This window comes from Palaemon carinicauda, chromosome 20 (genome assembly GCF_036898095.1).
Source record: "Palaemon carinicauda isolate YSFRI2023 chromosome 20, ASM3689809v2, whole genome shotgun sequence".
Classification (NCBI taxonomy): Eukaryota; Metazoa; Arthropoda; class Malacostraca; order Decapoda; family Palaemonidae; genus Palaemon; species Palaemon carinicauda.
Genome location: NC_090744.1, coordinates 28,950,480 through 28,965,128, shown reverse-complemented (window position 1 = coordinate 28,965,128; position 14,649 = coordinate 28,950,480). Strand labels below are relative to the sequence as shown.

Genomic DNA, 14,649 nt, shown 5'->3' with positions numbered 1-14,649 from the left:
GGTCAAGGACGCTGGCTCCTCAACATCCGGATCTCAGTATTGATAATGTTTCTTTAAATTTGTATGACTCTTTTAAAATTTTAGGTGCGATTCTCTACAGCAAATGTACTTTGAGAAACACATTAGGTCTTCTTCAATTGCACAAAAAATTGGCTTATTGAGAAAGTCTTTTAAGATTTTTGGTGATCAATCTATTCTGAAGAAGTGTTTTGTTCTCCTGTCTGGTCTTCAGCTGCTGATTCTCATCTTAATTTGTTGGACACAAACTTACGGTCTATTAAATTTCTTACTCCTAATCTGAATATTAATCTTTGGCACTGTCGTTTAATTAGTTCATTATGCATGTTGCATAAGATTTTTCATAATTCTGACCATCCTTTACATTCAGATCTCCCTGGACAATTCTATCCTGTTCGTAATACTAGGCAGGCAGTTAATTCTAATAGCCAAGCCTTCTCCATCATGAGGCTCAATACTACACAGTATTCTAGAAGTTTTATTCCAGCTGTTACCAAGTTGTGGAATGATCTTCCTAATCGGGTAGTTGAATCAGTAGAACTTCAAAAGTTCAAAGTTGGAGCAAATGTTTTTATGTTGACCAGGCTGACATGAGTCTTTTTATAGTTTATATATGACATCTGTTTTTGACATTGTTAATAGTTTATATATGACATATCTATTTTGACGTTGTTACTGTTTTTAGAATGATTTATTGTTAATTTGTTCTCATCATTTATTTATTTCCTTATTTCCTTCCCTCACTAGGCTATTTTTCCCTATTGGAGCCCTTGGGCTTATAGTATCTTGCTTTACCAACTAGGGTTGTAGCTTAGCTGGTAATAATAATAATAATAATAATAATAAAGAGCGAAAGGGTTTGTATTTAGTGACGGAACAACTATGGGTTATATAAATAGACTTGCCTGGAGATCCAACTGGCTTCTTTTTCCTACTTGACCCCGTCTGTCTCATTCCAAAGGGGGTCAAAGGTAACTGAGCAACATCTAGAGACAGTCTTGTAGAATTTAAGGTGCTTCCTTTAGCCTCCATACCTTCAGCCTGTAGAATAGCAATTAAAAGGAACAGTTGTGCAATACAGATTAAGGAATAAGCAGTAAGCAGTAAGACAAGTAATACAAGGCTTCCTTATATGACAATAGCATTGATGCTACAGAATTTGCAAGACCATATCTAATGACAATTTGTTTGAAATATTTCTTCTATACACGAAAATAAGATATGTCTATCGGTTGCTATGGTTTTATGTTGCATTGCAACACTAAAATATTTCCAATCTCTACATGCAAGTTCTGCATTTCATGAAATAAAGACATAAGAGACTTTCACCTATTCCTGAATACCATGTTCAATTACCTGGCAAAATGACAAATTTGTAAACTTGTATTTTTCCTAGCATACAAACCTGGAGTTATTTATAAGGGGTGTTACTTTTGGCGAAGCTGAAAGACGAGCCATGATAATTTCAGTGAAGGATAACTAACCCAACCGCTAGTTAGCGGGTGGGGATGGGGCCCTCACTCACACACCTGGGCTGAGCAACCACTTTTGCTTTCTGGCAGGACTTCTTGGAGGAAAGGGTGGAAGGGCAATTTGTATAAATAGGTCCAGGTTTGTATGCTGGGAAAAAATACAAATTATTTAACAAATATGACAAATTCGTAGATATATTTTGATTATGAAATAAATTTTTGAATATACTTACCCGGTGAATATATAATAGCTGACGTCTCCGATGGCTCGACAGATTCCCAAAAACTCGCGAGCGATCGCCATGAAGGTAGCGGGTGTGCCCACCAGCGCCGACTATCGGCCAGATACCGCATATACATGTAAACAGCTCCAGTTCTTCTCATTCCGCTGGGTCTCTATCGGGGAGGAAGGGGGGGCCTTTAATTTATATATTCACCGGGTAAGTATATTCAAAAATTTATTTTATAATCAAAATATCATTTTTAAATATTAAACTTAGCCGGTGAATATATAGCTGATTCACACCCATGGTGGTGGGTAGAGACCAGTATTAATACAGTTTACGGCGTATATGCTTAGAGTTTTTGACAGTTATATCATAACAAAACCCAAATAAATATAGGTACCTGGTAAGGAAGCTGACTCTGACGATTACTCTGCCTTGTTAGTCCGCTTTCCTTACGAAGCCCAGCCATCCTCTCAGGATGCTGAAAGACTCCCAGGAGCTGAAGTATCCAGGGCGACAACCCATACAACAGGACCTCATCAAAACCCTTAATCTGGGCGCTCTCAAGAAATGACATTTGACCACCCGCCAAATCAAAAAGGATGCGAAAGGCTTCTTAGCCTTCCGTACAACCCAATTAAAAACATTTCAAGAGAAGATTAAAAGGATATTGGAATTAAGGGAATGTAGTGGTAGAACCCTAACCCACTACTGCACTCGAGTCTGGACATCTTTAAGTAAAATGAAGCGAATACCAACTTGCTTCTCCAAAAGGTCGCGTCCATAATACTTCGCAGAGATCTGTTTTGCTTAAAGGCCACGGAAGTTGCTATAGCTCTTACTTCGTGCGTCTTAACCTTAAGCAAGCAACGGTCTTTTTCACTCAAGTGAGAATGAGCCTCTCGGATTAAAAATCTAATAAAATACGACAAAGCATTTTTAGACATAGGCATTGATGGCTTCTTAACTGAGCACCACAAGGCCTCAGATCCACCTCGTAAGGATTTGGTACGAGCTAAATAAAACTTAAGAGCTCTAACTGGACACAGTACTCTTTCAAGCTCGTTGCCTACGATCTCTGATAGGCAAGGTATATCAAATGACTTAGGCCAATGACGAGAAGGCAGTTCATTTTTGGCCAAGAAAACAAGCTGAAGTGAACATGTGGCTTTATCTGTGGAAAAGCCGATGTTCCTACTGAAGGCATGGATCTCACTGACCCTTTTAGCCGAAGCCAAGCACACTAAGAAAAGCGTCTTGAGGGTGAGATCCTTCAGGGAGGCTGAATGTAATGGCTCAAACCTGTCGGACATTAGGAACCTTAGGACCACGTCTAAGTTCCATCCAGGAGTTGCCATACGACGCTCCTTAGAGGTCTCGAAAGACTTAAGGAGATCTTGGAGATCTTTATTATTGGAAAGATCTAAGCCTCTATGTCTGAATACAGACGCCAACATGCTCCTGTAGCCCTTAATAGTGGGCGCTGAGAGGGAGCGAACATTTCTCAGATGTAGGAGAAAGTCTGCGATTTGGGCTACAGAGGTACTGGAAGAGGAAATAGATGATGACTTGCACCAGTCTCTAAAGACTTCCCACTTCGACTGGTATACTTTGATGGTAGAAGCTCTCCTAGCTCTCGCAATCGCTCTGGCTGCCTCCTTCGAAAATCCTCGAGCTCTTGAGAGTCTTTCGATAGTCTGAAGGCAGTCAGACGAAGCGCGGGGAGGCTTTGATGAAGATCCCTTACGTGGGGCTGCCGTAAGAGATCCATCCTTAAAGGTAGACTCCTTGGAACGTCTACCAGCCATTGAAGTACCTCTGTGAACCACTCTCTCGCGGGCCAGAGTGGAGCAACCAATGTCAACCTGGTCCCTTCGTGAGAGGTGAACTTCTGCAGCACCTTGTCTAGGATCTTGAAAGGTGGAAAGGCATAAACGTCCAGGTGAGACCAGTCCAGCAGGAAAGCGTCTATGTGGGCTGCCTCTGGATCTGGAACTGGAAAGCAGTAAGTCGAGAGCCTCTTTGTCAGAGAGAGTCGCAAAAAGATCTATGGTGGGTTGACCCCATGTCATCCATAGCTTCCCGCACACAGTTTATGCAACGTCCACTTCATGTAGATGACTTGTCCTCTTCTGCTGAGGCCGTCCGCCAAGACATTCATTTTCCTTGCACAAATCTCGCCAAAGGAGAAAATGGAGTTCCTTCTGATCCGTGGATCAAAGACCCGAGCCTTCCAGACTGTCCAGTGGAGCTCCCTAACCCAAATCCGATGCATCTGAAAACAACACATGGTTTGGGTTCTGGATCGCAAGAGAAAGACCTTCTCGAAGTCTGATGTTGCTGTCCCACCAAGTCAGACATGTCTAGACTGAGTTGGAGATTGGGAAAGAGATACTGTACCCACTAAGCCCTTTTCCTTGTTCCAATGGTTTAGGTGAAATTGGAAAGGGCATAGGTTGAGTCTCCCCAGAGAGATAAACTACTCCAGCGATGAAAGAGTTCCCACGAGGCTAGTTCAAACTCTTACAGAGCAACTGTTTTTCTCTTGCAAGTGAAGGACTTTTAACAGAGCTTGTTCCATTCTTGCGGGAGACGAAAAGGCCCGAAAAATCAGACACTGTCTCTCCATTCCCAAATAAAGAATAGTCTGGGATGGGGTACTGTAAGTTACGACTTCTCTACGTTCACTATGAGACCTAGCTCCTTGGTTAGGTCTAATGTCCATTAGAGGCTCTCCAGACAGCGATATAATGAAGACGCCCTGATTAGTCAGTCGTCAAAATAAAGGGAGGCTCTGAATCCTCAAAAAATGTAGAAAGCTTGCTACATTTTGCCAGGGCCTTGTAAAAACAAGAGGAGCAGGAATGAGGTCGGAGTACAGTGCTTGACATTGGTACATTACTTTCCCGTCCACAAACCTCAGATGTAGTTGAAAGTTTGGATGAATCGGGATGTGGAAGTATGCATCCTGAAGGTCGAGCGAGACCATCCAGTCGCCTTCCCTTAATGCTGCCAAGACAGAATTGGTAGTCTTCATCGTGAAGTTTGTCTTGACAATGAACACATTGAGCGCACTTACATCTTAAGTACTCCTGCAGTGAACGTGGCTGCCAGATCATTGGAACCATCCCTGATAGCCTTGTTCCTGCAGAGAACGTGGCTGCCAGATCATTGGAGCCATCCCTGATAGCCTTGTTCATGCATGACATAATTGTACAGCAAAACTTCAAACGCTCGAAAAAACTCCTAACAGGAGATGGTCTAGCTCTGAAGCCGACCATAAAATCTCGGAGCGTCTCATGGCCAGGCGACGGGGAGAGTCTATGAGGCTTGAGAAGTCTCCCTGGGTGGAGGCAGGAACTCCCAAGCCGAGAACTTCTCCCGTGTCATACCAGACGCTCGCTCTATAAGCCAGTTTAAAAGGAGGGAAAGCAAAGGCTGTCTCCCCCAAACTCCTCCTGGTGATCAACCAGTCGCCTAGCAAACGTAAAGCTCTCTTAGAAGAGCGAGAGAGCACTAGCTTAGACAACAACGGCTTCGAAGTAGCTAGGCCTAGTGTAAACTCTGACGAAGGCGAACGAGGAGCAGCAGTTACAAAATGGTCCGGACAAAGATCCTTAAAAATCAGCATGATTTTTTTAAAGTCCATAGAGGGCTGAGCAGTTTAGGCTCCTCTCCGTCTGACAAAGTCCCCAAAGGAATATCAGTAGGAGGAGGATCAGCAACTTCCTCATCTGAAGGAACCTCGTCCGACAATTGCCGAGTCTCATGAAAAGGAGAGACCTGCCGCGGTGGCAATGCTTGACAAGCAAAGTCCACACGCAAAGGAGCAGCAGTAGCAGTCAAGGAAGCGACGTCATGTCGCTGCTGAAAGGACTGACCAGCAACAACAACAGGAGTTGATGGACGCTCGACGACAAGTCGAGACTGCCTTGACTGCCTAGACTGACCAGTCAAAACAACCCTTGACTGCTCAACGTCAAAACAAGGCTACTGAGCTGGTTGGCGAACGTCCTGAACGTCAACACGAGACTGCGGCAGCGGCTGAACGTCAACACGAGGCTGCGGCAGCGGCTGAAAGTCAACACGGGACTGCAGCGAGTGAGGATCCAAGTCACGTGACTGACGTGACAAACTACCGACATCACGTTTCATAACGTCAAAAGGACGAGTAAATGCTCATTTGGGCGGCTGACGGCCAGAGTCTCGTTTAGCGTAACGGCGACTCGAAAGCGAAGGTTCATCGTGAACCTGCTCAACGTCATACTTCTCCATAAGGGAGGCAAGCTTAGTCTGCATGTCCTGCAGGACAACCCATTTAGGATCAACGGGAGTCGGAACGGGCCGAGACGACGGTAACGTCTGTGTTGGCAAAACATTGCCTTTACCGCGACCCTCGGACCCCGTGTTACGCTTGCGTTTAATAGGCGAACCGTCTTCCGACGACTGCAAAGGGTCAGAGCTGTCCCCATGGCTACAGCCAGGACGCTGGACCTGTCCTGAAGGGACTGACTTCCGCTTTAAGGGTCTAGAAACTTTGCTCCAAGGTTTCTTTTGCTAGAAGCCTTCGGATGACGAGGAGAAAACAGCCTCACTCGTCTTATGGTAGGGGCGATCTTGACGAGACACGCCCGATACCACAGAGGGAACGTCTGTTCATTGGTTAAAGCCTCTCGTCCCCTTAAGTCCTACGACATTACTTCTCCCTGGTGCAGGGGAGCCTGAAAGAGGTCTCGGACTAGGTGAACGACAAGCACGAACAGACGAACCCTCGGTCGCAACACTAAAAACACTTTGCGCATTTATCACTTTATCACTACGATTTTCTGTTTTTTGCACTTACTTCACTGATATCGTATTTTTCAATAATTTCACATTAGGCATGAATAAAACTGATTTCTACCTGAAGCACGCAATTCTCCCTTACATCAAAAGGTGATAATTACGAAATGAGTCGTATAATGTAAGCACATTAGCACATGCAAAAATCAGTAAACATATACTGTATATCGAATAAAACGGAAATATATAAAGTTAAAAAGGATCAGTGACTGGGGAGGAGACTAAACACTAGTTCATTAAAGACTACGTTTTCAATCTCTCACCGTATAGTGCCTTGGGACGAGAATAAAAACTAAAAACGTTTTATCCTTTCTCCCCGTACAGAGACTTGGGACGAGAGTAAACTGAATCGAGAACAACGTTACTCGCTCCTAAACTCCCTTGGGACGAGAATAAAGATCGGATCGTTCTCTCTTCCTCTCTCTCTCTCTCTCTTGTCACATACAAGAGAAAAGCCCACTCACCCTTCGTCAATAAACAGGTTATTTGACCCAAGGAAAAAACTGAAAGGACTAAGAAAATGAAAATTAACAAGTTCCTTTAAATTAGTATTTAAAACACTTCAGTTTGAAAGAAGAATGAACAAAACGTCAAAATCGATTTACTCTTTCTGCAAAGTGAAACCGTGATTTTCTCTTTCTCTATCGTAACGATAGAGCGCAAACTGCGTAGCATAAATAAACCAAACGTTAGTTCATCTTTGAAAAAAACAGCACGAAGACTATTCAAAGAATATCTTTCTTAAAATATTTTCTAAAAAATATTCATTTCATAACTCTTACAGAGCAAATGATTTAAACTTAACGAAAATAAAAGTCGAATGGGCTCAACGTTGTTTAACTTCGGTTTCCAAGTTAGGACCGCCTACATCTCGGAGGTAAAGGCCGCATATAAACAAAAACATAAAATTTATCTTGATGTTTAGTATAAATGGAAAGCTAATTGAAGAGGCCTAATAAAGGCGGGGAGATATAAAATATATAGAGGAAAATCTATAATTATCAACAATAATTTTTAACGTGATAAAATAATTACTAAAAGCCTAAAACACACTTCCGTACACTGAGGGAAGGGTCGGCCATCTTTACTCTATGGAAAAAAACCAGAGATAAAAAAGCAAGGGCAAAACACTTTTACTCTCCTTTCAAAAGCATTTCATTTGAGGATAGTATTGAATAATCCAACACGGCGAAAGCAATAAAACCAAAACCAAGTACTTCACCAATTCGGTAGAAAACTCGAGGTCAAAAAGCGAGTGGAATCGACTTGTCGATGAAACCGACAGAGAAGAACTGGAGCTGTTTACATGTATATGCGGTATCTGGCCGATAGTCGGCGCTGGTGGGCACACCCGCTACCTTCATGGCGATCGCTCGCGAGTTTTTGGGAATCTGTCGAGCCGTCGGAGACGTCAGCTATTATATATTCACCGGCTAAGTTTAATATTTAAAATTGTATTTTTCCTAGCTATACGAACCTTAGCTATTTATTAGGGGTTATACTTTCGGCGGAGCTGAAATGACTAGACATTAAAATTTTAGCGAGGGTTAACTACCCACACCGCTAGTTAGCGGGGGTAGTGGGGGGGGGGGGGTAACTTGCTACCACTCCCGTTCACACACCTGTGATTTAGTCACTTTGCTTGGAGGTAGGACTTCAAGGGGGATAGGGATGGCGGGTAAGTTTGTATAAATAGCTAAGGTTTGTATAGTTAGGAAAAATACAAATTATCTACGAATTTGTCATTTGTTCCGTAACTGGAATACAAACCACGCTATTTATTAGGGGTGACTCACCCATTAGGAAGGGTGGACGTCCCTGCCAGTCTGACTTTTGGCTTTGCCCGGGGACTCCTTATCTGAGTATGATATTACTCAAAAATAAGGAATCCCTGCCCTCGCTAAACCTTGCTACGCAAGGTCCGCGGCCTACGCAAGCTGTGTGTTGAGACGTGCAGAAGTGTGACTGTCCAGGCAAAGTTATTCCGAGTCTATGTAGGAAAACCTGACGTAACCAAGACTTCCCAATACCACCTCGCCAGGGTATGAGGACGCAACAGTATTAGCTTAATACTAGGTACACAAGGGAGTGGTTTACCTGCAGTGGTTTGAGGTCAGCTTATGCAGAGAACCCAGGATGCTGCTTCCCCCACGAGTGGGTAGGATGAAGAAAAGAATAATAGCCAGTCAAATCTTCTCATTCACGCAAACTAAAACCGGGTAACAGTGCCCTCAACCTTCTGCTACTTGTCCAATAAGGAGCTTGAGGTATACAACCAGCTGTTGTGCAGCCACCACCGGACCGATAGAGATCGTATCGATCTCCTGTGGGTCACGTCTTGCAGGAGAAAGGTTGTGAAAGTCACATGGAGCATTCACATCCTTTCTTGTAAAACCTGCGTCACAGAGTAATCTGCTAAGAAGGACCAGGGGCATAGTTATGCCCCTGACACTGTGAGTCGTCATGTTGAGATGATGTTTCGGTGGTCCTCCTCCAGTCTCTCCCAGTGCTGACAAGAGGAGGGACCCGGGCAGGCTGTTGTCGTTTTCTTTAGGTAAAGTCTCATACCTTACCCTGGGTACAGTAACGGATGATCTGGATCGTCCGTTACCTGGTTGAGACTTGAGTAGGATCCGTCACCTCTGGAGACTGTGTCTAGCGACATACTCAGGGACGAAACTGAACATTGTCTTTCGTCCTTCTCAATAATGGGCGATGTCGAAAGAGAGACCATGAAGTTCCTTGATTCGTATGGTTGCTGTCCAAGTGTGTAGGAACATTGTGTTCTTAAATCAGGAGAAAATTTGTTGCCTGGTGAAGTGGAACATAAGGAGGTCCCTTTAGGGATTGGAGATTTGAAACATGTTCTGAGAGGAAGGTCTCAATTCCGACTGGGGAAAGGCAAGTTGTAAGTCCGTATGAGTTAGGAAAAGTCTATCGATGAGAGGGTGTCCCTTTCTTTCAGTTTGAAGGTGAAGGATCAAGGTTGAGTGATCATCTTTACCTGTCAGAACTGAATAGGGGGTCTTTTCCTCTTGTATATACTAGAGGATTCCGCTAATGCTGGAATCGAGGTATCAAGTGGAGAGAGACTTTCACATGACACCAACCACACAAGACGTGATACTGCCTGGTAGACTGATGCTGAGGAATTCCTCAGATATCTAGACAATCTTTTTGCAAAGAGGTATTGGGTAGTCCTCAGGCGTACAATCATAGCAAAGCTATAGCTTGTGATAGGTGTTGAAGTGGGTTGTCTGTTATGTGGAGAGGGTTCTCTTGGAGAGACTATCAGGAGCTGCAAAAGGTTTGGAGACCGTTCTGCATAATGCCATAACGGAGCTAGGAGAGTCCTTGAGAGGTTAACCGATGTTCTAGCCTTGTTGAGTGCCCTTCTCCAGATAAAACAGGGACGAGACGTAAACGTCATTGTTGTACCCACCGTTGTTGCCCAAGAGTCTTGGGGTCTAGGGCTGGTGAGCAACGGTAGCCCGAGATTCAGGAGCGTTGCGAACAGACCCCCTAGTTGGAGGACCTCGTAAAGTCGGGACTTTGTTGGCTACATGGCGATCCAAAGTCCATTCGGTATACCTTACCTGAGATGCTGTGCACAGATTGTCGGCGAGCACGTTCTTCCATCTGGAATGAAGCGGGCTGATAGTGGTACTGAACGGACTTTGGTCCATCTTAGTGTTTATACTATTAGATGGGAAGAGGCTACAAGTAAGTTCCTTCTTGCTTGTCGATGTGAGTCTCTATGTGGTGTGTGGTGTGTCGTCCATCACTCCACTGAGTGGTCTGTTAGGAACCGATGAGGCTGCTGAAGGACCGGAAAGTTGGCCTTCATCTCTTAAGAGATTTAAGTGAAGGTACCTTCGGGCTCTGTCCAGAGGGCTGAGGTCGTGTGGTGCAGCACTATGGTCCCTCCTTTCTTCTTTTTTCTGACTCAAGTCTCTTGGAATGGAAGTCATTCTCGTTTCGAGGAGGTTTTGTGGAGATTGGTGTCTAGAATCATTCCCAGATACACCAGTCTCCTGGGAGGGAAGTAGGGAAGACTTCCGTAAGTTTACCCTGAACACTGGATCTTGGTAAAAAAGACTTCAGAAGTTCCAGTGTTAATGCAAGGTTGCCACTGAGTCTGCTAAGGTCAGTCAGTCGTCCCAAGAGAGAGGAGACAGAAGCCGATCCTATGAGACCAGGATGGGTGTACAGTAGTGGAAAAACCGAAGCACAGTGCCTTGAACTGGTGTTTCTTGTTTGTCTAGACTGAATTTTCTAACCTTCCTAAATGGATGGTTTGGGCCTGGGAGTAAGTATCCTTTAGGTCCAGTGTGCAAATGAAGACCTGAGGTCTTAGCCCTTGTTCAAACTCCAACATGGTGTGGACATTGACCCAAAGGGACAGCTCCTTGCTGATCCTTTTGCATGAAGATTGTCGACGCTGGAGTCTTGACTCGTGTCGTAAGAATTCTTCTCTGAGAGAGAATTTCTTTAACTAACAGAAGGAAGGCAACGCTTAGCCTTACCATGCGCCCTGATGGGATTGATGCTATTCCTTAGAATAGAATTAATCTCACGAATGTTAATCAATGGTTAACCGTTGGGTACTGTGGTTACTGTGCAGTTGGAGAGTGCTCGCAAGTAGTTCCGTCGGAAAGCTGTTGATGAGGGTTATCGAACATTTGCCGATCACTTTAGTGTGATGGTGAACGGCCAGTAGCGAGAAGTATGTTGTATACCTTCTGATCCAGGAACTTACAGGATGCGGTTGACTAGTAAGTTCGAGTCACGAACTGCTGGCAAATTGCCGATGACCGATGAATCAGCGGTCTGTGAACCGATGGCGAGTTCGAGATCAGCAAGCTGATTATGGTCCCCCCTGGTTGGTCAGAGATGAGCAAGCTGAAGATGGGCTGGTCAGAGATCAGCGAGCTGAGTTCAATGATCGAAGTAAGATGAGCTGCCCATTGGTGATCTAGTGATCAACAAGCTGAAGACTGGTTATTGACTAGCAATCGGTGATTGGAAACGCTAGCAATTGGAGATCGTTAGTCATTGGAGGGACTAGAGGTCAAAGATCAGCATTGAGCTAGCAATTGGCGATCTGGTGATCGGCGACCTAGCGATCAGTAAACTGTGAACTAGCCATTAACAAACAGTGATCTAGAGATCAGTCAGTTGATGCTTTCCTGTTTGCTGATGGTGGTCTGTCAAGGAAAAAGAAACTTCAGAAGAGACAGGGACCAAGGATTCCACATTTTGATTCCCCTTGTAGGATGGAATCTTCGAGATCTTGAATCCTTCTGTGAAGCCTTATTCCTCTTTTCCCGGTGGCAATGTTTATGTGCTTGCGGGGAGGAATGGGGCAATGATGACCTGTCTAAAAAGTTTTATTCCTTCTTACTGACAATTGCGCGAGTGTGAAGGAGAGTACTGGAGCGATGGAACACAGGATAATGCTGGTGCTTAATATCTGCCTGGAGAGCAGGCAACCGCTGGTTCTTGGGCAAGAGCTGGTGCATTGGATCTGCGAGCCTTGATTCTTTGGCAAGAGCTGGCGCATTGGATCCAGGACCGTAACTGCGCAGGAAAGTGATGATGAGCGCTGGAGCGCAGTAAGGCACCGCGGTAGACTGTTGGTGAGCTCAAGAGCCCGCAAGACTGTTGGCGCACGTGCAGGAGACCATCGGCGCCCGAGCGCAGAAGGAAGTCGGAGCGCACGCGTGCGGGAGACCCTAGGCGCCCGCACGCGGAAAAAAGTCGGCCCGCGCGCGTGCAAGACTATTGGCGCGCGCGCAAGAGCATTGGCGCTTGCGCGCTTGGAAAATCATTGGGCGCACGCGGGAGACCATCGGCGCCAGCGTGCGGAAGATCGTCGGCGGCACGCGCAAGAGCATTGGCGCTAGCGCGCAGACGTTTGGAGTTACACAGATTCTCATATTCTATAGCATAATCTGCCAAAGATTCCAGCAGAGAGGAACCAGTGTACTCTCTGATGGCTGAAATCCAATTAAGGTTACAGTGAGCTACAGGAGGGACAGCTGCCTTCCAACTGCCGGCAGAGTAACTACCTGTCAGTTGTTTACATGTCGTTAAAAGTTTTAACTGCTGTATTTCAGCTTCACTGATATCATTCTCCTATAGTTAAGAATAATGATTTCCACAGTACAGTATTTGTGTAGGACCAAATAAGAATTTGTCTTGCCATCAATTTTTTTTTATACATTCAATTCGTTATTAACTTATTGATAAATTAGTTTGCTAGCATGTTAGCAAAGAATAAATCTTTACAAATGGATACTGCTTTTAAATTAAATTTCCTCACTTGAAGAAAGGAGACCCGGAGTTTTTTCCCCTGAAGATAAGGGTCCCCATTGTGTTAGGTTCCTTATTCTTCAGATGATTTGAATTATTTATAGAATGTATACAGGATAAAATGAGGGACATTTCCGTAAAACTAAATACATACTATTCAAGATGCCTTTCAAGTGTTGTTAATGAGCTATATACTACGTCATAGTCAAAAGCAAAGCAAGTTCAAAAGTTGAGTCAATGCAGTTCGTTGGGACAGGCATATACTTTCTTATTAATTGTCAAAACGATTTTCCTTATGGGAGAAGTGTTGCTTATTTTGGTCTGAAAAATAATATTATAACTATAGCCTTACAATTCAAAAAATAAGATTCAGTGTTACCGTGTCAGGAGTGTAGCCAGTTGGGAAGCTAACAGGGTTGAGACTATGTCTTTCGGTAAGCTAAGAACATGACAGTCTATGGGTGATTGCGGGGGGGGGGGGGGGGGGGGGGGGGGGGGGCTGTAGCTCCCGGTAGAAAAGTTTACGGCTCCTACATTGGGTAAGGTGGTGTTACCTTGGTTTCCTTTATAAAATGAGGTTTTTCCGTCATAACTTTTTATATATTATGTCTGGTTTGTTCCAACCATCTACAGAGGCTCCAGCAAAGTCTATCTATATTATCTTTGTGTCTGTGATTGAATAAAAGAAGCCCAGGGATGTATGTATGATAGCAGCCACCTGTATGTATGACGACGGTCGACTTGGTATACAGCAGTGTAAGGAGGGTCGCAGTGGGTCAATAGCCCACCCGTTAGGTAAGTAGGTTAGGCAAGGTGCAGTTTAGGTTAGTTGATGTCCATTTTATATGCACGAGGGAGAAACTGACCGCTGATGTACAAAGGCCTCGAAGCCCAGCCTTTACAAAGGCCTCGAAGCCCAGCCTTTACAAAGGCCTCGAAGCCCAGCCTTTCCTATAATTTAGACAAACATCAAACCTTCGGCAAGATGAAACTAAGGTCACTTTGAAATTAGACTAAAGTAGGTTAGAGAGAATCTACTGTTCATAACCATATTTGATATACTATTTAACGTGGTACAAATAAGGTTACCAATTTACCATTCAGATATAACTTAGCTAAGGTTATTTCTGTACAAATTCACAAGATAGAATAACAAAGGCCACTTCCGTCTAGTTGGAGAATTTACACACTTTATCAGATGGCTTGTTTTCGTTATTTAGCATACAGTTTTCGTAAAGAGACTAAATAGAGATTATATTGTGCAATAACTTTTAATAAACATAATTATTACTAATAAATTCTGGATAATTACCCATCAAATTACGTAAATTGAGTGTTTACTTCAGTCCGTACATTTAAATACACTTCGACAACAAACACCTATTCTTCTTCTATGCTGCAGTGATGATAAAAGAGAAGACCAGTCTGACCAGATCCAGGACCAGAGGACAAAATAGTATAAAGTTTAGTCAATTGTTTAAAATAGAAAATAAGAGAGAATTGTGCAATCTAGCAAAATTTGTATAAATAATAATGGAACAGTTTTAGTTATGTATTTGTTTTTTATCTAGTTCATATGGGTTCATGTCCCCATTATACATGGCATATATGGGTTTACGGATTTATGTACAGTATTGTATAGATATGCGAATAGAAGTATATTTGCTTCTTTTTACTGCTATCTTGTACTATTATTGTAAGTCAAATTATAAGTTTGTACATTTTGTAATGTACTCTCATACCCGGAGAGGGGTCGCTAGAGTTAATAAAAATCC

The 14,649-nt window shown here is 43.8% G+C and overlaps 1 protein-coding gene across 2 annotated transcripts in view; it reads right to left on the bottom strand.

Moving 5' to 3' along the window:
• Positions 1 to 14,302, bottom strand: part of LOC137660245 (uncharacterized) — a 123,134-nt gene extending 108,832 nt beyond the window's left edge. For both annotated transcript variants that reach the window (XR_011047661.1, XM_068394977.1), the window contains exons 1-2: positions 14,187 to 14,302; positions 924 to 1,059 (exon numbers count right to left, since the gene is read on the bottom strand). Coding sequence is in view for 1 of the 2 variants with exons in the window: in XM_068394977.1 (XP_068251078.1) it covers positions 924 to 1,050 (127 nt within the window). In the remaining variant the exon portion in view is untranslated. The remainder of the gene's footprint in view (positions 1 to 923; positions 1,060 to 14,186) is intronic.
• Between the last annotated feature and the right edge of the window lie 347 nt (positions 14,303 to 14,649).